This window comes from Mesocricetus auratus, unplaced genomic scaffold, assembly GCF_017639785.1.
Source record: "Mesocricetus auratus isolate SY011 unplaced genomic scaffold, BCM_Maur_2.0 Super-Scaffold_100691, whole genome shotgun sequence".
NCBI lineage: Eukaryota > Metazoa > Chordata > Mammalia > Rodentia > Cricetidae > Mesocricetus > Mesocricetus auratus.
The window spans coordinates 45349634-45375249 of NW_024429267.1; the positions used below are offsets into that span (position 1 = coordinate 45349634).

The 25616-nt window shown below is 50.6% G+C and overlaps 1 protein-coding gene across 1 annotated transcript in view; it reads right to left on the reverse strand.

Annotated features, from left to right (window-relative positions):
* Positions 1-1680: 1680 nt before the first annotated feature.
* Mapkapk3 (MAPK activated protein kinase 3) overlaps positions 1681-25616 on the reverse strand; it is a 32768-nt gene continuing 8832 nt past the window's right edge. Inside the window, exons 3-11 of the mRNA XM_005074870.4 lie at positions 9990-10129; positions 8796-8860; positions 8237-8316; positions 6373-6496; positions 5169-5244; positions 4690-4814; positions 4050-4135; positions 3701-3781; positions 1681-3000 (exon numbers count right to left, since the gene is read on the reverse strand). Coding sequence (XP_005074927.1) covers positions 2848-3000; positions 3701-3781; positions 4050-4135; positions 4690-4814; positions 5169-5244; positions 6373-6496; positions 8237-8316; positions 8796-8860; positions 9990-10129 — 930 coding nt within the window. The 3' untranslated portion in view covers positions 1681-2847. The remainder of the gene's footprint in view (positions 3001-3700; positions 3782-4049; positions 4136-4689; positions 4815-5168; positions 5245-6372; positions 6497-8236; positions 8317-8795; positions 8861-9989; positions 10130-25616) is intronic.

A 25616-nucleotide genomic window follows, 5' to 3' on the forward strand; every position in this document is an offset into this window, starting at 1 on the left:
TCCCTAAGAGTCGCATGAGAAGTGCGCTCCCTCCCTTGTGACAGTGATGGGCCAAGTGTGTCTAATAACAATCCTTCCTTGGGGCTACAGGAAGACACTGGGTCTGATAAGAGCCTCTTCCAAGACTTCTGCAGCTGTGGTCTTACCTGTGGAGAATCAAGGCCAGCCCTAGGGAGACGCAGACTAGAAGAGGTGAAGACAGAGCCCTAGGGCAGTCTGTCTGTCCCTGAGTGTCTAGTCCCAGCTATCCTACTCTTAAACCCTGTATCTATCAGGTACCCTTCCTGTCCTCTAGGTTGCATCAACTCTCTCTTTGGCTTAAACTGCCCGTGAATTTTCCTCCTAGACCATATTCAAAAATACACATTTGTGTAGTACTTACGGTGAGTGCCTGGTACATAGTGGATGGCCAGTCCCTATTAGTCACCCGATATCCTCTCTGCCTCTCCCCACCGGTGAGAACCCTACCTGAAGATTTTACTGCCTGTCCTGTACCTACAAGTCTCAGGCACAGTGTGGAGTCGGCTCCCAAGTGAGAGAATCCATCTGTCCTCGTGTGCTATATGTGCCTTCCTACATGATCAGCATTTCATCCGTCTTAGCCCCCCAGGAGAATGTGGACCTCCACAGGCTCTATGAGGACCCTCACGGTCATCTAATGCCCTTCCTTTGAAGTCCAGAGCTGCAATAAAGACCCCCGAAGCCCACATGTTGCTATCCTGAAGAGCAAGTCCTTGGAAGTGAAACCCCATGTATGGAAGATCTGATTTTCTGGATTCAGAGTCCCAAAGGGAGAAATGGGCCTGGACTGAGCTCCCTCCTCCTCAGACCACCCTAAGTTCTCTCCTCCTAAATGGATTTGGGTACCAACACAGCTAATTGGGGCTAGGCTTGCACCATGGACCAGGCACCCTCTTAACAGTATCTCACAAATGGCATCCACCCAACCCCCTCATCTGCAGTCCTCAGTTGAGGAACTAGAAGTCAGGGAAGCTAAGGGACTTGTCCAAGGTCACCAGGCTAGGAAACAGTAGGATATCTCTAGAGTGCTTGCCTTCTAACATCTCTGCACCCTCCCCCAAGCCCTGGCGGGAGGGGGGCAGCTGAGGAGGAGTGAGCCCCACCTGAACCAGATGAGCTCTTGAGAAACTGGGAGGCAAGATTGAAGCTGGGGGTTGAAATGCCACAGTGAAGGCCCCTTTAGGCTGCCCTCAAGGGCTCCCAAGGGGTGAGGGTGCTCTCTTGCTGGTGTAGTGAAAAGACAGTCTTCCAGCATGCCACCCCTCCCCTGCCCGATATTCTCACTGCCAAATGAAACCTGGCAGCTTCTGAAAATAGCTCCGCGCTGCAGCAGGCACTCTGCCCGCCCTTCAGCAGGCTGGCACGCAGCTGGGGGTGGCCACTGTGGGCAGAGGCTGGCACACACAGGCCGGGGGTGGGTGTCACACATACAGTGCACAGGGGCGGCACAGAGCTGGAGGCATGTGGCAGCTGCCATCCCTCAGTTGTTCTGACCTTTCTACAGTGAATGAGGCAGAGGTGCTCGAATCAGCTTGGCGTGTTTACCAGACCAGGGGCGCCCTCTCCAGCCAGGATAAAGTCACTAATAGGGGTGTGGAGCTGCCCTCTGACCACTTGTGTCCACCTAGTTACACAAAAAGAAACCCAGGAATCACTGAAAAATGTTAAAAAGATGTTTATTAATATCTGGATATAAAATCCAGCAGTACCGTTCTAGCTGACATGATCTAAGGTTTCCCAGCCACTAAGAAAGGCCAGGATCTAGGAACAAGGCTAGGTGCCAGGCACTTGTCAGGTCATCTTCTCAGCACCTGGAGGATACCCTGGGCGTGGCAGGGCAGAGCTGGCTAAGGGTGGGATACCCTGGGCGTGGCAGGGCAGAGCTGGCTAAGGGTGGGGTCAGCCAAGAAAGACCCCTCTCTGCTCCAACTCATGCTAAAGCCAGGACCGGACCTCCAAAGCACGGCTCAGCAGCCCATCACCACCTCAGGTCTGATCTAGAGTAGAAAACGGAGCCAAGAACTCCCTTTCACAAAAGTACCCTCAGAGCAGCCCTTGCTATCAGCAGAGAGGGACTTTTCTACCTGAGATCTGCTGAGCAGGAAGAGACAGGACTTTTGTCATAGTGATGCTTTCAAAATGGAAAAGGGTTAAGGATGCCCACCCCCAACACACATACCCACACCTGCAATTGAGATGAGAAGTTACCTTTTGGATAGGGGGTAGTAACAGGATGCTTGGCCTCGGGGACTCTCGAGGACTGATATGTGGGCTGTGCTACGGTAAGGCAGGGCTGGACCACCCGGGGAAGTAAGCCTGCTGGACTATGCAGCCTCTGGCACACCAAAGAGAAGGGATGCTGGGGAGGGACCGCCAGTGTGAGGGAGACAAATCTCCCCAAGAAGGTAGGCCCTTGACTGTCCCTCCTTTTTCCTTTGTTCAGTATTCATAGACAGCAACATGGCCTCTGGTCACCATAGCAACCAATGGCCAGATACCTTTCTCAAGGCCAGACCCATCTGCCCACACAGCAGGAGGAAAAGGGTAGGTCCTCCACAACTCCCAGCGGCCTAGAAGCAAGGCCAAGTCCTAAAGCGGAGCAGAGCTGTGGCCTCTCAAGCCACACTGGCCAAGGAAGCTTTCCCGGAGCCCAGCAGCTTTCCAGGGCCTGAACGTAGGCTGGACTCTTGGGTCAAGTTCTTGAGCCTCAAGTTCAACATGACACATCAAGACAAGAAAATGATGCTTTTGTTATAAGAATGACCCCGGCCCCTCCTGGCCAGAGCCTCAGAGCACGGCAGTCTGTCCCTCTGGCTCCCCCACGAGCTACTGGTTGTTGCACCCTTGTGAGGCTGAGGCGCTGCCAGCCTGCTTCTTCCTCCGCTTGTTGAGGAGCCGATTGTTAGAGGTCTTCAGGTCCTTGATCTTCACCTGGTCGTAGTCCACCCGCATGGTGGCCAGGGCACTAGTCATCTCCTCCTGTGTGCCATCAGCAAGGGGGAAAGAAGAGGTCAGGACAGGCTTTCTTAAAAGCCGTCGTGTTCACCCCCGTGAAGCCTCTCAGTGACATCACTGGCAGGAGTAACAGCCATGTGCTGCTCCAGTGCCCACTGTGCGCCTGGCCTTGAACTCGCAATCCTCCCTACAGCTATTTTTATTATGGGGGACACTGAGCTTATTCACAAAGGCAAAGGAAACAGGTGACTCCCTGAGCCCACACCAAGGCTACCTGGGCAGAGAACTGAACCAATGGCATTTGCACAGGACCACAACGCCTGCGGACAACAGCATTTCCCTAGGTTCCCCAAGAGTTTGAGATTTTGAGACTGTACTCTGGGTACCCCAGTGGTCTATGATGCTAACTCCTAGGGACAAAACTGACCCTTATATGTCTAAAACAAGGCTAATTCCTATCACAAATGGCATGTCATAAGAAAGTTTCTGGCCAATGCTTGGGCCCCAAAACCTTTCATGGAGTCCCTGGCCTAAAGTCCCTTCCCTAACAGTGCCCCATGAGCACCACCCTAAAGGGGAAAATGTAGCAGTGCTCAGTGGCCTGCCCTGGTTGGATCATTGGGACAGATGCTGGCATCGTCTAGGCACAGGGGAAGAGCCAAACACCAGATACTAAGGCAGTGTCATGCAGGAATTCATAGAGACTGAGAAAGAATCTACCCACCTTGACTTCATCCCAGTGGTCCTTGTCTTCCTGTAGCACTCGGGCTGTGTGGAGTGGGGTCTGTGGGACCACCATTGATCGCTAGGAGGAACCCCAAGCCCATGGATTAGAGCCCGGAACTGTGTGGCACAGCCTAGGTTACCACCACACACCCTTCCCCCATTCTCAGGTGGGGAAATGGAGGCTCAGAGAGGTGAAGGAGCCTGGCTGGGACAGTGGCAAAGCCAGGCTCCAAGTGGGGTGTTACCATACATCACTGTGCAAGGTTCCAGTTCATCCCTGAACCCAGGCCTCCAGGGCTACCACTGTCCATCCTGCCAGCCCTATTCCAGGTCAAGACCATGCTCACATTGATCCAAGGATGGTTCATAAACTGCATGATGGTCAACCTCTCTGTGGGGTTTGTCTTCAGGAGCAGGCGGATTAGCTGCTTGGCTAGGGGACCCAGAAAAGAGGGGAGCAGTGAATTGCAGTCCCTCAGCCCTCTACATGAACCACAAGCTCTGTCAGGTGGGGCTGTAAGTGCTACATTCTTCATGGCCAGAAAGGGGGAACTAACAGTTGTGTCTTAATTGAGGTCACTAAGTGCTTAGGATAATTTGTTAAGCAACAATGGATAATTAATACAAGGCAGGATTGTTTGTGCTACCTAGGAAGGAGAATATGGAAGGAATATAAGGAAGAGGGGGTCCTGGGAAGTCAATTTTTTTTTCTTGAAACAGGGTCTCTCTATATAGGCCTGGCTGTTCTGGAACTATGTGAATTTATTGTTTCCCAAATGCTGGATTAAAGGTGTACACCACCACACCTGGCTGAGGAGACAAATTTTGAGCCCACTTGACAGATACAGAAACTGAGACTTGAAAAGTTCAGATGGCTTGCCTAGGTTCACATAGCTAGGATGTAAACACAGATTAATTTGACAGCCAAAGGAATATCTCCCAAAACAAAGGCTGAAGGGACCAGATTGGGCAGAGAAGTTCACTCACCATCCTCAGAGACCTCTGACCACTCAGGCTTGGGGAAGCCATATTGACCCAAGCGAATCCTTCTCTTCATGCCTGGAGAGATGGCCTGGCCAGTGTTGGAGTAGAAGGGTGGGAATCCACACAAACTGGGAAAGAGAAGAGGTCATTGGGTATAAGGGTTGGGCACACAAGGGTCAGGCAGACCTACCCTTTCCTTTCACTAGGGACATAGGCAGCCAGACACCACAGCAATAGCACCAGCTCCCGCAGACGACTGAACATATCCCAAGAATGCCATCAGCCTTGACATGAGGAAGCCCTCAGGCAGTCGCAAGGAAAGTGTCTCGGGACACAAGAAACAAAAGACAATCTGGTCAAGGGATATCATGTCCCTGAGGACACACGGGGTGAGAAGCTGAACGGCACAAAGGGGACTCGGGAAAGTAGAGGTGGAGGGTTGAGGCGGGGGGGGGGGTTGTCAGGGGAGGAGCAGTACTCACAGGATGTACATGATGACTCCCAGGGACCACATGTCACATGACTTGTCATACTTCTCTGGACCCAGGACCTCAGGAGCTGCCAGAACAGGAAGCATGGGAGATCTCTCAGCCCCAAGGGTCTTGGGAACTAGGAAGGAGTCTTAAGCCTGAATAAGGTGAGGAGCAGGTAGGTACCCAGGCTGGGAGGTATGGCAGAGCAGACTGGTGTCTGGCACCTTCAGGGAAGGCAGCATGTGTGTGAAGTAGGGGGAGGAGAGACAGCTCCCAGAAAAAAAAAATAAACTGCCTTCAGACAGCCCCCTAGCTACTTAGCATCCCCCCCCCAGTCTCAACTTGGTAAGAGAGAGGAGGGAAGGAAGAAGGCCAGCCCCAAGTTTGGTGAGGCCCTGCCACTGACAAGAGGGTCTGGGTCTGCCAGCTCCATTGTGCTGTGTCTCTCATCTCCCTGAAGGCACAGCCTACATCTCACACCGCCGGGTTCCACTATCAGCATGGCTACCCACCCAGCGACCTCGGTCTTCCAGTCAGTGCAATGAGGTCAGCAGGCCTGACTTAACATTAAAAAGAGCTGCAGAACACGCCCTGGTAAACAGGGGGGCCGTTTCTGGAGTTTCCTACCCCTTAGCTGCCCTCCCTAAAGGAAAAAAGCTTCAGTCATTGCCCTACTCTCCGGAAGGGGCAATTGTTCGGGACCTTTGGCAATCTTGGAGGCTGCCTGGAGTTTTCCCAGAAATCGTGTGTGGACACCCCCAAGCCCCACCTAATTCTGGGCTCAAGGGACCCTTTCCCACAAGGCAGGTGACTAAGTACCCTGTATCCCTCTAATGTAGGAGAAAAGGCCTGCCCACTTTCTGAATATGAAGATGAAAACCAGAGAAAAACAACCGCGGTTGGGCTCCGTCCCGAGCTGATGGCAGCCTTTTATCACGTATATATTTAGAGCTGCTGTGATGTCATTCAGCTCACAGGCCACAGCCAGAATTTTCCTGGATCTATTTTCAAAAGCAGAAGCTGAAGTTTGGAAGAATATTTTTGCTGCCTCCGGCCCCCCCACGTCACCCGCCTCCATGCAGACAAGAGTGCTCCCTCCTCCCTCCTCATTAGGCTTTAACTCTTTGGTTCCCACAACCCACTGGCTGCCCCCCCACCCCATTCTACTGCCGTATACAGCAAGGGGGATACAAGCCACATGATTAAGACTCACCCACATAATAGGGGGTGTAACAGGGTGTTTGCAGGGCATTTTGGGTGGTTTCCTTGGCAAAGCCAAAATCGGTGAGCTTAAGCACAGCATCTTTCTCCTTGGATGTATAGAGTAGGTTTTCAGGCTGCATCCGGAAGAGAAAGAAAGCATTGGTGTAGACCAGAGTAACCATGCATCCTAATACACGATGAGCCAGCTCTATCTTATAAAAGATCTGGTCACCAACAACATGGATTGAACAGGGAAGGTGGGGCAGCAGCCAAGACCATGGGTGACCAGGTGACAGACAGCCCCTAGGCAGAAACTTCTGCTCCTGAGTTGGTGTGATTACTATGAAGGCAGAAAGTCACTGGGGTAGACTAGAAAGCAGACAGCTCATGAGCCAGTATTGCCAAGCGCATGTCCCACACCCATCCCAGAAGAAAGCCCACAAAGCTTCCTTTGAGGTAGGCCCACTTGAGGTAGCTCAGGGGAGCAGGTGCCTCACTCCCCCCCTCAACACAGACCTCAGGAGCTACACAGAAGAAATCTTCTAGCTGCAAAGCACAGATGGGCCTGGCAGATGGGAACAGCCAGCAGGGCTCCATGGAGGAGGCAGCCCTGAAGCTGGCTGTTAGTGAACAGGTAGGAGCCTGGCCTATGCCAAGGAGCAGGGGGGTGATTCCCAAGCAAAACTGGGGTGGAAGAACAGTGCTCCAGTTTGGATGCAGTGGGAGCTACTTCTTAGGTTCTGTTTGACCTTGGATCGGAATAAACAGAGAAGCGGTTTAGCATATTCTGCTCTGCAGGCTTTTCTTCCCTTAGGAAAAAGGGAACTTGAGGGCTAAAATAAAGCAAGCATTTAGAAGGTGGATCTGCTCTGGCTGTGTGTGTACCTGAATCAAAGAGTAACCGTACGGGCTGGCAGCCCTCAATCAGAGAGGCATGTCAGCGGCCTCTGTGCTCTCCTAGGTCCAGGCTTAGGAGGAAAAGAGCCAAGCAAAGGTGAGGAGGAACAGATTCTGTGCTAGCAGTGGGTCACACAAATACATATAGCCATGTATGTGTAGGGCTGACCTCAGTTTTCCCAGAAGAGAACATTGGAGCATTGTGCTTCCTGTGTTTCAAGCCCGTTCACTGGGATGGCAAGCAGGCCCAGCTCTGGGACCCCCTGGATTCCTTCCTCAAATAACCAGCAAAGGGCTTCTTTCTATTTAAATGCTGTTGTTTGGCAGCCTAATTTGTTTAAACTCTATCTGTGACTTCACAGAAGACCCGGACACGATAAGGCAGCCCCTATCAAAGGTCTGGCACATTGATGGTCATAAAACTTCTTGTTAGCCGGGCGGTGGTGGCGCACGCCTTTAATCCCAGCACTCGGGAGGCAGAGGCAGGCGGATCTCTGTGAGTTCGAGGCTGGGCTGGACCAATAGCCTCCAAAACAATACAGAGAAACCCTGTCTCGAAAAACCAAAAAAAAAAAAAAACTTCTTGTTGAGCAAGTGAACAAATGAACCAATGAATCCCCACGCAGCAACTTCACAGTTTAAGGTAAGATGGTTAATTTCTCAAAGAGCCTCAGTTTGCTTGTCTGTGAAATGGGTAATGGCCCCATCCTGCAGAGGAGGATTAAAAGACATGCTTGTCAGGGCCCACTGGCTGGAAGTAGGCAGTTATTCCTGTTACTATTGGGATTACCCAGTGTTTGAAGAAAACAAGGAGGTCCATCTGGCAGGAGCAGACTGAGTGAGCTGTGCCATGGGAGGAGAGAAGAACAGTCTGAGTGGGGAAGCTGAGGCAAGCCACTTAGCCTCAATCCAGTGAGTGCTGGGAGCCATCAGGGTGACTCCTTCGTTGACTCCCAGGAGGAGTGCTGCCAGCTCACCTTGACATCCCGGTGGGCGATGTTCTGGCTGTGCAAGAACTGGATGGCAGTGCCAATGTCCCGCATTATCTCTGCAGCCTCTGCAGGCACAGAGAGAGGGAGGGGAACACAGAGTCAGTTAAAAAGTCATGTGCCCTGAGGGGCGCTCAGCCCATCATCTCTCCTGAGCAGAGTCTGGAGGCCAGCACTAGATGGCAGTCCTGCAGCCCAGGTAGGTTTTCCATTCCAGTTATCCACCCAGACATTCCCAATTACTCCAAAAGTGTTGTGAGCCCACCCAGGTCTCCTTCCTCAGGCCTCCATGCCTCATATCAGTTCCGCCGTGGGTCAGAACCAAAAGCCTCGGAGTTCTCCACCTCAAGACCATAGGTAGTCCATCTATAGTGTTACAGATTCGAAGAGCAAACCCCTTGAGGGGGTTGGACATTCCATCTCATTCTCTTTAGTTCTTATGTGAATCTTGAGGTTCAGCGAGGGGTAGGCCTCTCCCGGTATCTCACAGCAACTCCAGTGTAGCCTTCCCACACTAACTCCTCACTGGCCCCAGGGCCACACAAACCTCTCTCAGTGAAAGCCTGGTCACCACGTTCCTGGATCCTGCTGAACAGCTCACCACCTTCCATGCTGCAAAGAGAGGCAGAGAGGGGGAGAGCTGAGTGTCACCAACTCACTCTGCCCTGGATCAGGGGCCTGTGGGCCATGGAGAACCTGGCAGATGGTGGGCTGTCAGCTTGGGTGGGTTGATCTGAACTTTCAGAACTAAGAAAAGATGATAAGACCAGATCCTTGCCAGGAAACACACTCCCTGTAGTGCTGGCTCTGCCTGGTTGTGAGACCTTGGACACGCCTAGTCCCATCCCAGGGTATTTCCCCAGATGCAGAATGAGACATGAGCTGTCATCTTCATGGCCCAATGCTCTCTGTGTGCTCAGTGTGGGCTATGCCCTGAGCTCCACCCTTCATGCGCATTGCTGTGGAACCTTGGTCTGGCTCTTTCCCTCAGCGACCTCTTTTGTTAAAGGAGAATAATAACACCAACCTCCAGGAGTCATGAAGATTGACTGTGTGATACACGGGGAGAGCTTGGAACAGAGTCAAGCTCGGGGTGAACACTTCATTCCGATCTTCTTCCACATTTAAAATTTGAGCTACAGAGACCCAGAAAGATTAGCAGGTGCCCACAGTCCCACGGCTAGTGGGTGGCAGAGCCAGGGTCTGAACCCCAAATCTGAGCAGCTAGCTAACTTATGGAGGGAGGAGAGACTTGAAAAGCAGACAAGAAAAGAACCCAGACCGGGGGCATAGAGTCTGAGAAAGGCTAAGATTGTGCCTCAGTGCTAATGGCACAAGCCTAGGGTGGAGGAGGCCAGTGACTCCTGTTCCCAGGCCTCATCACCCAGCATCCAATAGCACAAGTCCCATAGGAAGGAGAAAGCCAAGGAGCTGTGTGTATCCTGCTCCTTCCCAAAGCTCCCTGCCCACACATTCAGGACTTGGCAGCCTTTCCTGACAACTCCTTGCAGAGTGAAAGTCCTGTCCAGGAAGGTGACAGAGAGCCGTGGAAGTATTTTTCCTGCCCTTGTGGAAATACCCTGGTGGCCAGCTCTATAAATCCAAGGCCTGTGACTGACTACCCCACTATTCCTCAAGAGCTGGAGTGACACTCAGAGCTGCTATCTGAGGAAGTCCTTGGATAGCAGTGATCCTGGGGGCACAAGGACACCAGAGGGGCCCAAAGGGGGTACCTGCCTACCATTCCATGACGATGAGGAGGCAGCGCTTGCCATGATGCATGTTCTCATACACATCCAGGATGCGTACGATGTGGGGGCCGCCTGAGGCCTGCCAGTGGTGCTCCACCTCCTGCCGGGCCTTGGGGCTGTCGTACAGGAGCTGCGGGAGGTAGCACCAAAGGCATCAGGCTCATACTCACTGCCCTCCCTCTGCTCAAAGAGGCTTGCCCCCCCCCCAGGCACCAGGATTTTATCTGTGAGAGGTAGAATGAAAGTTCAAATCCAGTTTTCCCTGATTTATGGTCTAGTGAGCATCTAGACTTGAGGGGGTCAACCCTGGGCACAAGCAGCTTGGCCAATAGGTCTAGAGGCCCTTGGGAGGTGGGTGGCAGTTTAGAGTTCAGAGGTCAGAAAAGTCCCTGCTTCTCTTTTCAGGGGAAGCAAATGAAGTAGAGACTGAGTAAGGTTGGTGGTAGGTCACATGAGTCATGGGGCAGCAGGCCAGGGACCACGTATCTTTTAAGCCTCATTTTTATAACTGATGACAGGGTTGCCTGGTTATCCAGGCTGATTGGGATCTGCATATGCCAGGTCCTTGGTGACTCCTTGTGTTCCTCATTAGGAATCTCTATGGGGATGTGGGGGTGCCAGAGAAAGGCAAAAGGAAAAGTTCAGCACACAGGGAAGATGTTGGAACTGTATACACAGAGGCTGTCTGAAGAGGCCTCCAGGCCGGTGTCCATTAGTCTGTCCTTCTGGGACCCGACCTGAGTGGAGGGAGACACGGCTGCATTCCTGCAGGGGCAAAGGTAATTAAGACATCACGTTCTCCAGGAGTGGGTGCAGGAATAAAACTGTCACTACCAAGAAAAGTGCTTCTAAAATGAGTTGCTTGGAGCTGGTGAGTGGCTCAGTGGGTAAAAGTGCCTGTTATCAAGCCTGGAGACTTAAGATTGGCTGCTGGGACCCACATGGAGGAAGGAAAGGAACCAACTGCAGCAAGTTGTCCTCTAAACACACACACACACACACACCACACACACACACACACACACCACACACACACAACACACACACACAACACACACACACCACACACACACACACCACACACACACACACCACACACACCACACACACACACCACACACACACACACACACACCACACACACACACACACACACCACACACACACACACCACACACACCACACACACACACCACACACACACACACCACACACACACCACACACACACACACCACACACACCACACACACACACCACACACACACACACCACACACACCACACACAACACACACACACACAACACACACACACACACCCCAAAATTGGATATATAAGATAAAATTAGCTGTTTGGCCATGACTTTTAGCTTTCAACATAACTCCGTAGCCTCCCTGAGATCTGTGCAGAGCAAAGGGATGATACTAGAGGGATGGAGTCACCTCAAGGTGACCTCACCTTCATCCCTACAGACCCCAGGTTATAACCTAGAAACTCGGGCAGGGAGCACTCTAACTGAGGAAAATGACTGCTGAGTGGAGTTGGATGAAGTATGGGGGTTGAAGGCCTCCAGTACTTACTGTAGCCTTAACCAAGTACACACAGCTCCAAGCCACAGCCCACAACCCTGTACAGTGCAGCACAGAGTCATCCCCACAAGACTCATCTCAGTCAATCGGGTATGAGGTAGGTGAGTGTCAGGAATCTCACTCAGGTTAACAGCCTGGGGCTATGGCTGCCTTCCATAAGGCTGATCATCGGAAATGAGCAAACCCCGGGAGCTGAGAGAGCCTGGAGGAGTTGTGAAAGAACTCAGCATACCAGAGGAGAGGGCCCAGAGTGGGGACAATTGTGACAAGCCACCCCCAGCAGGCTTGCTCATCCAAGGACCAGCTAGCTGTATTTTATTTCTTATTTGAGGGAGGCTGGGATCAGTGCTCTGACCATCTCTGCCCTACTTAGCACCTGGAGGAACCTAGGACACACTGGCCTCAGTTTCCCCCATACAAGATGGGAGAGGCAGGCCACCTTACACAGGGCACAACTGAGACAGTTGTAGAACCAAGCTCTCCAGATAAAGACAGGGCAGTGTCTCAGAGAAGGGAGAGGAAAGCACTAGTCTCTGGAATCTTCTACCCTTTGGCTGTTCCTCTACCTACAGATGTTTCTCTCTGCTTCATTCTGGGAATACAGTCAGGGAGTCAGGGAGTCAATGAGTTAGGAAGCCAGGGGCTAGTAAGCACCTCCTTCAGTTCTGAGTTTCCTACTCTGTTACCCTGGCCAAGGTAGGTATGTTTGGAACAGCTGTAGGCCAAGGCCACTTCTGGGTACCATGGAGCCTGGCCTCTCTGAATACCTTTGAGGTCCACACTGGAGCACTGGCTTCCTGCTGTCAGAGCTGAGGACCTCTGTCTCAGATGCTGCAATTACCACAGCAGCCCACCTCCACCGTGTCCCTGTCAGGGTGGCTCTGGCTCGGATACTCTCATTTTCAGCCACAGGCCCCCCAGGGGAATCTGCCTTCTTTGCACATCAATCCTCTTCTACCTCCCAACTTTCCTGCTCCCTAGGCTGACCTGTCTGTCAGACCTCCCAGACTGGCTCTAGACCCCTCCTCACTCTGACTCCCTCTGTCATTCATTCCCACCCAAGTCCTCTCTCTTCTCAGAAACCCCAAGTTCACAGATAGAATGCATCCAGCAGGGTCAAAGGTCCTTCCTCTTCTCCATCTGTGGACACAGATCTCTTTCCACAGGCCTTCTAGATAAACACCCTCAGCCCCAGCACCCAGACTTCACCTACCTCATGATCTGCGACCTCTGGGCCCTGAGCAGTTCGTCCAGGCCAGCAGGCTGCCCCTGCAGGTCCCAAACAGGCCCTCCCTTTATTTTACCAGGCAGGTTGGGAGCCGGTACAGAGTGAAAGCAAGGCAGGTGAACTGGGGTTCCCTGGCTGGCTCTCAAAGGAAACCCCAGGGTCCCCAGCAAGCAAAGGAGGGGAGGATGGCAAGGGCTGGAGGAAGAAAGGGGTGAGGGATGGGAGAGGGTGGCCACAGAGGAGCTGTGGAAACTCAGAGCTGGGCCTGACACAGAGAAGCAGGTGGAACGGCTCTGAGATGGAGCTGTGTGAGGCCCCTAGCCTGCTTCCCACATAAACTAAACAGCCCTTTAGTTCCAAGGCCCTGAGAATAGGCACAGGCGTGGGACAATGGCTATTCCCAGCGAATCAATGAGTGTTTCCTCTGTTCTCTCTGCAGGTGAGACCACAGGGGCCAGAGCCCTGAACCTGGACCCACTCAGGCCCAGTTGCCGAGAAACCTGGACGGCCTGTCACTTCTGCCACCTTGATCCGTCCCTCAGTGTAGCCTCTAATCTGTGGTGTGTGCTGTGTGTTAGTACACGTATATGTATGGGCGTACTAGCCTGTTCGTGGACATGGCCAGAGCTCCACAGTGTCTTCTATTCCTCTCCATGTTCTTGTTTTTGTTTGTTTGCTTGTTTGTTTTTGAGACAGGGTTTCTCTGTGTGGCCCTGGCTGTCCTGGAACTCTCTCTGTAGACCAGGGTGGCCTTGAACTCAGAGATCCACTTGCCTTTGTCTCCTGAGTGCTGGAATTAAAGGCATGTGCCACCACTGCCATGCTTTTGGCTTGTTTGTTTGTTGTTTTGAGACAAGGTCTCACAGAACCCAGGCTGGTTTTGAACTCACTATATAGTCAAGAATGACCTTGATCTCCTGATCCTCCTGCCTCTACCTCTTGAGAGTTGGGATTATAGGCATGTGTCACCAGACCTGGTTCATGAAGCATTGGGAATCAAGAGTTCTACCAACTGAACTATACTGCCAGCCTCCAAATCTTTAAAAGCTAAGTTTCCTCATCTTTCCCCACAGCTAGAGCCTCCTCCTCCTCAAGATGCCCCTTAATGTCACCTCCTTCCAGAAGCCCTCCTGACCATCTTTCCTAAAAAGGACTCCAATAGTCTCCTTTCACCCTTTATTTTTCTCTGCCTGTATAGTTTCTGTTTGTTTGTTTAGTGAGTACAGTTTGCAGTGGATAAAATGTAAATGTCTCACTGACCTGGTTCAATGAGTTTAGACAGTCTCACTCGCCCTGGGAGCCACACACCCATCGACATGGAAAACATTCTCAGCTCCCACGTCAGAGCCCTCTCTACCTCCCATGCCACAATGCTCACGGCCTACAATTAGCTCGTTCCTTTGATCACTCCTTAAACAAATATACACAGACACTGTACCTTCAGTGTGCCTGGTTTTGTTCAGAACATGTTACAAATATCAGGAGGAGAATACATCATTATTTTTTAGATAAGAAACTGAAGCACAAAGAGAGGAAATAACTAGTCCCTAATCACAGGACTGTTCTCCCAAACTCTCCCAAGGCCAACATCCTGCTGCCTCCCTCCTCATCCAACTGTGGACCCACAGAGCAGGGTCTGTCTGCTTGGTCACCTCTGGTCCCCAGTCCTGGGGAACAGGGCCTGGCACAGAGCCCAGCCCTGCCTCTAATATTACTTGTAAATTAGGTGACTACATCCACGAAGGAGGGATGACAAGAGGAAACTCTTACCATGCATTATGGGAACAAGATAAGAAGAGGCAGGCTCTACAAAGGACAGGCACGACATCCTAGCCAAACTTTCTGTACATAGCTCCTCCATTCTTCCTGGTGAGCCAGACTTTACTTCCTCTTTCAGGGACCCATGATAACTTAGTCTAGTCCCCGTAGCAAATTGCCATCATTCATGTAGGCACATGACTCTACATGCTCCTTCTTAAACAGTGTCCCCAAGCATGAACACAGGCTCAGGGACAGGAGACCCAGACTCTATTCTTAGTATGTCCTAGGCCAATACCCTTGTCTCTCTGGACCTCTGTTTCTCCAGTGTAAAACTGTAAGTCTCAGTAACAAACAGAGCCTTTGTACAGGGCCCACTTGCAAAGTACTTATTATAGCCATTGCTATAGCCCCCATAGGGATCCCATAGCCACACACTGGAGCCCAAGTCTACTCAGAAAGGACAACAGTTTACCCCGTCACAGTTGTAGGAGGGACAAAAAGATTAGGGAAGGAGCTTATGACAAGCCAATAGACACCCCCCCCCAACCATAGCTTCATTCCTATATCTCCTGGGCTCCTCAGGGGTCCATCTAAGCTGGAGAGGGGAGGTCAGCAATGACTTCTGGGCAGCTAGCTCCATGACTAGCTAGGACCCAACAGACACAAACAGGTATACACAGAGGGAATCTGTACACATGCACACGTACACTATAAGGCTTCCTTCTGAAGAATCAGGGCTCCTGGCTATAGCTGAAGTTTGAACACCACTGAAGCTCAGCAAAGCATTGCATTTGAGGTTGAGGTGGGATGTCCTTGAACACTTCCCTAGCCTAAGCCTTTCAAGCAGTGGTTTCTACTTTGCCTTCTCCCCTCACCCTCCTTTGTCAAATTCTCTCTCCTGCCTTCAAAACTGGCAGCCAGATGGCAAGGCCCTAGCAAGCCAGTGACTTGCTGGTGCCCTTCTGGCAGCCCCAGGCAGAACTGGGCCTCAGAAAAACTAGCCACCCCCACCCACCCACCTCTGAATTCTGCCCATTCCCACCCAAAAACACTGGGTGTAGGGATGGTGGATTAATTCTTGAGTTCCAGGTCTAAGAACACAATCATAACATTTGTTTGTTTGGAAAACAATTCGCAATTTACAAAACACTCTGCTATCCTTTATCTCCTGGGAATGCTTGGTGCCACCCTGTGAGGCAAGCAGGGTGGGAACCATTAGCCTCAATTTACAGATGAAGGAGACAGAGGCTCAGGAAGATGAAGTCATTGCCCTGGGGCCTCTAGTCTCACTGTGGAGGCTGGGAGAGGGCGAGAACTGAGCTTTGAGAGAGCATCTAAGGGGAGATGATGTCTCAAGGGGGTGGACACAAGTTGGAAAGTCACAGCTTGTACAAGACTCAGGAAACTAAACTCTAAATAAATGTGTGAACAGGTGTATAAGCACATGGAGGTGTATGTGTGAATCGACATGTAGGTGTGTGCGTGCCAAAGTGCATGTGTAGTATATATGCATGATGTACAGAAAGTATGGGGTAGGGTGGCAACTGGACATTTGGGCATGCATATATCTCCAGTCTCGATGATGTTGACTTCGAACTCTCAAAGAGTGGGATTCATCCATCTGTACATTAATTCTTCCAACAGCTTCAATTTCTCCACAGAAAGAATTGGCCACAAGGAGGGTCTCAAGAAAGAATTATGGTCTTGCTGCCACAACTTAACCTATGACAGCCTTGCACAAGACAGAACCTGGAAACTTCTGACCTCTTCCATTTAGACCACTGAGGTCCCATGTCCATGGAAGGATAACACAGAGTGTGAGGAGCTGCAGAAACTCCAAACCCCATTATCTCCATAGACCTTGACCATGGACCACAAGATTTCAGGCATTATATGTAATTCCAAGGCACAAGAGAAGTCAAGTAAAACAAAAGCCTCTGGTTTTTCTCTAGAATGAAGACAAAATTACCCAGAAACCTATTTAAGTTTATAAGTATAAACAAAGACAAATTTTAATTCTGAACTTCCTGGAAGTCTTGGCAAAGAAACAAACCAGGTATATACTACTGCTTTTACAAGAGACCAAACTCTAAAAGTGATTTAGTATCAACCCTTACATGAAAGACAACAGGCAAAGTGTTCCAGCAAACACCGTCAGCAGTAGTTTTGCAAAAGATATAAGAAGACACAAATGGACATGTTTAATATGGATTCCCCCATAAAGACTGAATTTAGCATGGTGAGCCTGGTACCAACTACCAGACCTTTACTTTCTTGGGATTCAGGCTTTGTTCTTTTCCAGATGACAGAGAGGAGACAAGTGCCAAGAACTGGTATATCCCCTCAACACCTCACTCCTGCTCAGGCCAGGGAAGACAGGAACGGGAAGCCCTGCACTCCCTGCTGTTGATGAACCAGGGCTGTGCATGCCCAGTATCAAACACTAGAGCAGAAGAGCCAAACACAGTGTTACAGGAAAATATAACTTTTGTCTCACACTGTTTTTCCTGTAGGAAGCCCATATTCTCACAGAGGAGGCTATGCATAAGCAAAAGCACTAAAACTAGAAAGTGGAGCACAGGAGGGGGAACAGGACAGGTATTTTGGGGGAGAAGAGGTCTCTAAGGGTAAAAGAACACATGTGACATGGGAGCAAAATGGAGGCTACTGGATGTGGAAGGGGGAAGGGAGTAATGTAGGAAAGAGGAGTGTCAAAAACAAATTGTGTTTGGACATGACATAATGATACCAATCGGTGGTGGCACAGGCCTTTAATTCTAGCAGGTGGATCTCTGAGCTCAAGGTCAGCCTAGTCTACAGAGTTCCAGAACAGCTAGGGCTACACCAAAAGATTTTGTCTTAATAAGCCAGGTATATTGGCTCACACCTTTAATCCCAGCACTTGGGAGGCAGAGGTAGTAGGATCTCTGTGAGTTAAAAGCCAGCCTGGTCTACAAAGCGAGTTCCAGGGTAATCAAGGCTACACAGAAAAACCCTTTCTTGGAAAACAAACAAACAAAAACACCAAAAAGAGAGAAAGAATGTCATAACAAATCTAATATTCTGTGTATTACTTAAAAAAAAAAGACAACAAAACAAACCCTGCCACACATCCTCCTTGACAAGAGTTGTTAACTCAACCATCTCCAAGGTCCCTTATGGCTTCTAATTCTACAGTGATTGGGAACTGTGACCCCACAGGGGCTACTTCTCTATTTTTATAAAAGACGCCATTGGAATAGTGGGACTCACTCTTTCAGCCTTGTTGTTTGTTTATAGGATCTTGTTATTGTGAAGCCCAGGCTGGCCTCAGACTCATGATTCTCTGCTTCAGCCTCCAGAGTGCTGACCTTACAGGTGTGCACCACATCTGGTTCCCACCTAGGTATGAGACCACGCTTGCCCTTGGCCTCTCCCTGCCAATGTGCCTTCTGGCTGTTTCTGCCTGCTGAGAGCATGAGGCCACAGCCTCCGTCTATGATCTGGGCACAGACACCATCCAGATCATTTCCAGTTACAAAGGCAAGAGTTTCTTCCTTTTGAATATTTTTAACACTTACTTTTATCTTGTGTGCATATGTATTTGTGGTGTGCCATGGTAGACATGTGGAAGAGGTCAGAGGACACCTTGCTGGAGTGAATTCTCTCCTCCCACCATGTGGGTACCGGGAATCAAAAAGTGCTTGGTAACAAGCACTTTTACCCTGCTGAGTCATCTTACTGTCCTGACAAGAGTTCCCCCTGCTCCCATTGCCCCCTCCCCCAAGACAATGTTTCTCTATAGCTTTGGAGTCTGTCCTGGAACTCACTACGTAGACCAGGCTGGCCTTGAACTCACAGAGATCTACCTGTCTCTGCTTCCTAAGTGCTGGGATTAAAAAGCACCACCACCGCCCGGCTTGGCAAGAGTTTCTTTAAGCTTGAACCTTACAAAACCAAAGTCATCACAGTTCCCCTATCCACCCCCACAACATTTCCCGAGGCCGTATCCTCAAGAGTACTAGTGCTATTTAGGGAGCTGGTAGTGATGTCAAATCTAACTTCTTAGCCACAGTTTCAAATTAGAGCCTCAGACATGTGCCATTACTCTCTCACACTCATTTTCCCAGCTTTTGTAGCTCATTAAGAGAGCTAATGGAACCAATTTTGCAGCTATGGATTAGTTGGCCTGATGCCAGATCAGACTGTCCTTCATTAAGTTCTGAACACAGCTTGTCCTCTGTCACACCCTGGTCATTTTCCTTCTCCTCCTCAGATGCAGAGTTCCAGGGAGGTCAGCTTATATGAAACCAGTGACCCCCGAATGCCCAGGCCCAAGCTAGGGAAGGACAGTTTCAGGTCAATGTGAGCACCCCCTTTCAAAGCAATCGCTCTTCCCCGCTGACACATCTCACACTTCACTGCATCCAGAAAACTAGAAACACCATTTTACCTATGGGGAAACTGTCTCTCTATGGGGTTAAGTGGCCTACCCAAAGTCACACAGTCAGATAATGGGTCAACACTTGAACCCGGAGCTACTGGCTTCTAAATATACACATACACAGGGAGAGAGAAAGAAGGAGGTTTTAGCTACTGGCTTCTAAATATACACATACACAGGGAGAGAGAAAGAAGGAGGTTTTACCTTCTATCCATAGCTGTGAGATTGAGTGGGCAATACTCCCACAACATCAACTAGGGAAAAATAAACTGGAGGGGTCTAGCCAGTCCCTCCTAGACCTGGGCCCCATACTCCTGGGTCTAGACCAGGCTTGGTAGATGCATCAACTATGGCAGACGTTTGCAGATCCCATGCCCTGTCCTAGGTTAGCTCTGGCCTTTCAACAGCTGCACTGTTACCCACCATTTTCAGCTGAGGAAACCGTAGCTCAGAGGTTTTGTGGCTTCCCTGGGTCATGTGATTTGCAGAAGACCATCTCCAAGTCTGAGACGTCCCTAGAATCCCAGATTTTGCTCTCTTCCCTAGCAAGGCCTGTCCATTCCCAGATCTTACAAACATTTACTGGCCCTACCTTGGCGCCAGGTCAAACTTGGCAGGGAATGCAGTCACAGACACTCTGTCCTCCAGGAGTTGGGGGCTCTATGCATGAGTCACTCCAATGTTTGATGAGGAGGTCAGCTCTGGGACACCGGCCTTGGCTCCCTCTCTTCTCCCTTCTTTCTGGGACTGTACCCTTGCAGAGCGGGCAATGGGAAAGACTACCCCCAGAAGGGAACCCAGGAGCACAGAGGGCTCCCAAACGACTGCTCCCCATCTGGCAGGTTAGAACCTCCCTCAGCACTACCCACCAGAGTTCTGGGAGGAGGGGAGCAGCTGAGGCTCCAAATCCCAACCTCCCCAAGATGCCCTCTGACAGCAGAGCCTAGGCACATTTTCATGTCAGCAAGTCTCCTCCAATTTATTCAATTTCTATGGCTTCACTTTGCCTGCTCCCTGCCAGTTCCAAACAGAAATAAAGGCAGAAGGGCCAGACCTGGTGGGGCTGGGGATGGGAGAGAAATGTTGCCAGTAGAAGAGACAAAAACTGGTCTCACAGGCAAGGAGAGTGGGCGACTGGGTGCTAGTCACAGTAAGCAAGGGTCCCAGTGCCTCAGGTCATGCACAGCAAGACCAACTGTGACCAAAGGTTCAGGTGGGACACACCTGAACACTGGAGACTACGTCATTCCCCACTGCTTACCCAGTGGTAGGCCATTCCATACCTCTCAATCGCTGGCCCAATCTGAAAAGTGGGGACAATGACAGTACTCATTCCCCAGACAGTCTCAAGGATGGACACACACGGAGTTCAGATTAGCACAATGACGAGCACTCACCGAATGCACTGGGGGCTGTTTCATGGGTGGACACGGCTTTCCAAGTTTGCTCGAAGATTCTGGCTTCATCTAGGCCTTGCCCTGAGATAAACTTACGCTCCTCTCCCTGTTTCCCAGAACTTAAAGGCAGCCTCCAGGAGCAATCCTGTGAGTCAGGAAATAGTCTCACTTCTTCAAAGGGGCAAGATGTGAGTCCTGCAAGTGAACACTCAAAGGGCCGCCTGCTGTCTACCTCTGTCTTCTCAGGGGAATCCACTTCTTTCTTTCTTTCTTTCTTTCTTTCTTTCTTTCTTTCTTTCTTTCTTTCTTTCTTTCTTTTCTTCCTTTCTCTCCCTCCCTCCCTCCCTCTCTCTCCCTCTCTCTCCCTCCCTCTCTCTCTCTCTCTCTCTCTCTCTCTCTCTCTCTCTCTCTCTCTCTCTCTCTCTCTCTCTCTCTCTCATCAAATCAACTACATTGGGGCTGGAGAGATGGCTTAGCAGTCGAGAGCACTGGCTTCTCTTCCAGAACACCAGGGTCTGACCCCAGAATCCCTGTAGGTCACAAGTGTCTGTATCCAGATCCGGGTGATAATGGCTGGACAAAACACCGGTACGCAAAAATTTAAATGAAAAATAAAAAATAAACTTAAAAAATAATGAGCAGGGAGAATGTCATAGGGTCCCACCCTTAGAAGTACAGGTAATAAACGTCTGTTAAGGGAAGAATTAACCTCTCCCAGGGATGAACACCCTTCTTGCTTTTCCAATGCACGTGGTCAGCCCTAAAACCATATACTCACAAACAACAGAAATGGTCTCGAGAGTGATGGGGTTTTTTTTGTTTTGTTTTGGTTTTGGTTTTGGTTTTTTTGGTTTTTCGAGACAGGGTTTCTCTGTGGCTTTGGAGGCTGTCCTGGAACTCGCTTGGTAGTCCAGGCTGGTCTTGAACTCACAGAGATCCGCCTGCCTCTGCCTCTCGAGTGCTGGGATTAAAGGCATGCGCCACCAACGCCCGGCTGAGAGTGATGTTTATATGTATTTGTGTACACACAGAAAGAGAGAAGGGAAAATGATGTAATTCTATTTCAATAAAAAAAATATATTTTATGCTTGGCAGTGGTAGTGCATGCCTTTAATCCCAGCACTCAGGAGTCAGAGGCAGGTGCATCTCTGTGGGTTCGAGGCCAACCTGGTCTATAGAAGCTAGTTCCAGGACAGCTAGAACAACACAGAGAAATGTGTCTTGAAAAACCGAACAAAAACCCATCCAACATACATACATAATTTTAAAACTATACAAAAATTCTACATAATTTGTGAAACATTTCCCCAGTACCATGTCTTCCACAATAGTGTAAAAAAGAGGATATTTTAACCATACAAACAGTGTAAACACAGTGTTTTATTTGAATCTCAGAAATAGTGTCCCTTTGGTGGTCTGTCTTCACCAGCAGATCTGAGCCTGGCCACAAATATGTGCTTCAACTGGTCAGCTGTGCCACAGTGATGTCCACATAGCCGGCACAGGGTTACAGGTAACCGTGGCTACTCTGTCTAAGCGAAGCCGTACCCAGGTGACCCCTGCTGAGGCACTCAACTTCCAGGCACTAGAGAGAAGGCACCCAGTACATGTGTAACTCCCAGAAGAATGGCAGATAGTGTGTCTTACTCTGGTTTGCACCAAAAGAAGTGGGGGTGAGGAGGCTGGAGAGATGGCTCACTGTCTGGGAGCACTAGCTGCATTTCCAGAGGACCTGGGTTCAATTCCCAGCACCCTCACCAGGCATCTCACAACTGTCTGTAACTTGACTCCTATAGCTTCTGAGGGTACCAGACTTGTGATGCACATATACATAAACAGACAAAGCAACCATACTCATAAGAAAACAAAAGCATTAGAAACAAAGTGAGTACAGGGAAGATGGCCTAGATTCCCATCCCAGACATGGCAAGGAACCCTAGGGAACCTTCTGACCCCATCCCCTGGCCCTGAAGTTCACAAAGCCTGTATCAGCTCAACTCGGAATCTTTCCCTCTTCCCTTAGCTTCATCCACGTCTCTCCAGCTCCCCATACAGGTCTGCATGAGTGTAGGCAGACACAGATCCACTCAGATTCCTCCAGAAGCACGGGTGATGGGTCCATGCTTTCAGTTTTCCTTGAGCAGCCCCACCCCAGGCCCACTCTACTGCTGTTCCTGTCCATCCAGAGTACGCCCAAGTCCCCAATACCCAGTCAACTTCTAGAATAATTTTCTGGTGTCTAAAAGCCATGCCATAGAGCCAGGGACATGAGCAGAAGGAGAGAGATCTTGATCTCTTGGGGCCAGGATGATGGCCTGGCACTGTCAGGGCCACTCCTGTGAAGGTGATGGGCTACAATGACTCACTTCTGCTCTCTTGGGCTTTCTGAAGATGCTCCCTGGCATTGGGTAACCCTGACTCAAGCATTTAACTGAGCCACGGAGGAGAATGGAGAGGAGTTCCCAAGACTGAGTCATAACCCTTGGGTTTCCTGTCCCTAGTTAACTATAGACCCTGCTAGTGGCATCATGTAGCTGACACTTTCCCTGGCAGCACCATTCACTGAGTGGCTAGGGGACAGGCACCCTGGGGCATCCTCTGGCTAGTCTCCACCCTGCAGCTCAACCAGTTGCAAGAGCAACCCCAACAGCAAGCAGGACTCCCTCCTGCCCACTTCGCTGGCACTGTTCACGATCACTGTCCACCCAAAGTATCACAGTCAGGAGGGAGACCCTTTGCCAAGGAAAGCACCGGGCCCCTCATTATACAGCTTGGGCTGACTGTGGCCCACAGGGAGGGAGGGCAGAAAGCCAGGAACTGGCCGCCTGCCAAGCCTGGCACCCAGCCCAGCATGGACACAGCCCTGCTCTGTGAACATGTGTGAGCTACTCTGCCTTCTTAGCCCTCAGAGGCTGCAGCCATGACAGGAGGGTGGCGGCCAGTTCTCAGACCCTGCTCACTCGGCAAGTGGGGCTCTCACCTCTACCCGTCAGCTTCTGGTTAGCTGCCTACCAGAGACCATGGAGAATGCCTGCCAGGACCCCTGCCACATCCTGAGGAGAGGGCTCTTCATGCTAATGGAATCTGTGAGGTGAATTCTGGGTCCCCTGAGAAGGCTGAACTCCTCGGGAATAGAATGGGTGTGGTTGAGCAGGCCCTGGCCACTCAGACTCTGGAAATAGCCTCTGAGATTACTGGAGTGACAGAGTTAAGTACAGTCTAGAAAGACTTGGGAATGGTCCCAGAGAGCGCAGGACCAGCTCACATTCTGCCCCACCCTACAGAAACAGAATCAGGTTGCACCTCACATTCTAAGTCCTTCCAGTTGCTCCCAGGCTCCTTTGCTAGCCTTGGGGCTCTAAGACCCTGGTCCTTTCCTTCCCTGGCTTTGGCCGGGTAACCTTAGGAGTCACAACACACCTAGTCGCACTGTTGTCCAAGCAGTAGTCTCTAACCATTGCACCATAAAGAGACCCAATGAGGAGAGACCACAGCTAAAGTTGGCTTCCCACTCTCCACAGGAACGCCTCAAGTTACAGCTCGGCCCAAGTGCGCCTGACTCCACTATTCTGCCAGCACCTGGTCAAAGCTGACAGAAGGAGGGGACATTGGGAGTGGCGTGGGTACAGCCAGGCACTCTTTGCTCTTGTTCCACCCCAGCTCTCCCGAGTGCAGGATGACTAGACTGAATCCCCAGCACCTGCCCTGCCCTGCCCTGGGTCTGGCCTCATCCTGTGGGCTGCCGCACAGAGGGCCCATCCTAGCTGAAAACACTTCAAACAAGCAGGCAAGGCCTGAGGGAGGAGGAGTGAACCACAAGTAGGAGAAATGGGTGGGAAAGGGAGAATGGGAGGGACGAAGAGGTAAAGAAACTGCACCATTGCAGAGACGCGGCAAAGACAGAGGCCTAGTCTAGAGAAAAACGGCAACATTAACACCAGACCTTCACTAAAAGCAAAATCGATATTCTCAGCACCTCTGTCGGTCCTGCTCTGAAAAGGCTTCCAGGGAATCCTGGTTCCCAAAGCAGGTGCCTTGTTTTCCTCCTCAAAGCCAAGCCGTGGTAGTTCCCACACAGCAGGGTTTCAGTCACAATTGAAACCCACAATCTAATCCACTTAGTTCCAAAAGGGCAAGAGGTTGGGGAGGAGCGCTGCAACCCAGCTTCCTTCACCACATTCTTTCCACCCCATGACGGCTGCTTCCTCCAGATCCAGAGGGAACTCAGGAGGGCCCTTTCAAGAGCCAATGATGTATACCGTACCCTCAAAAACCAAGAGCCCTTACAAGAGCCAACCACCGTCAAAAACTTTACCTGAGCCACCCAAAGGGGAGCCGCCACCATCTGAGAGTGTGTGCTAGCTTGTGCTGTCTCCTCATGAATGCAAAGATGGTTACAGCCACCAAGACTGAATCCTGCTCCCTGACATACACACAAATCCAGATTCACCACAAAGAGTTTGACAAAAAGATTCCCAAAGGCTTTGTCTAAGGCTACTTAGGAAGAGCAGCGAAGATTTTTAAGCTTGGAGCCCCAGCTTTCTCTGCGCCCTATACTATACAGCTTCTCATTTGGGACCAGACAAGAGCTCAAATAGAGCAAGAGCAGCAGAGCCAGTGTTCTGTGAAAACAGTGGTGCTCTTAGGTGGGACGTTTAACTACGCAAAAGATGTGTTACATTTGTTTATGCTGCGCTTGTTTAATGATGCAAGGATGTGCTGCTGCTTCACCTTGCCTGCCTAAAGCACCTGATGACTTGTCTAATTAAAAGCTGAACGGCCAATAGCTAGGCAGACGGGGGGTTGGGGGGCTGGTGGGCAGAGAGAATAAATAGGAGGAGAAACCTAGGCAAAAGGAGAGACAGGAAGAGAACAAGGGAGGGAAAGAGGGACACACTTGGGCCCAGAATCCAAGCAGCCACCAGCCAGACAGGAGAAGCAATGAACTTAAGATACAAAGAAGGAAGAAAAGGTAAAAAAAAAAAAAAAAAAAAAAAAAACCAAGGCAAAACACAGATGAAGAGAAACAGACTAAGTTATAAAAGCTAGCAAGAAATGTGCCTGAGCTAAGACCAAGCATTCACAACTAATAAGTCTCCGTGTCGTGATTTGGGAGCTGGTTGGTGGCCCAAAAGAAAAAGCCTGCTACAGGAGCCCTGGTCTCGCAGTCCGGAAGAGTACAGCCAGCCCTCCAGGAAGTGCTCGGTACGCTATTATA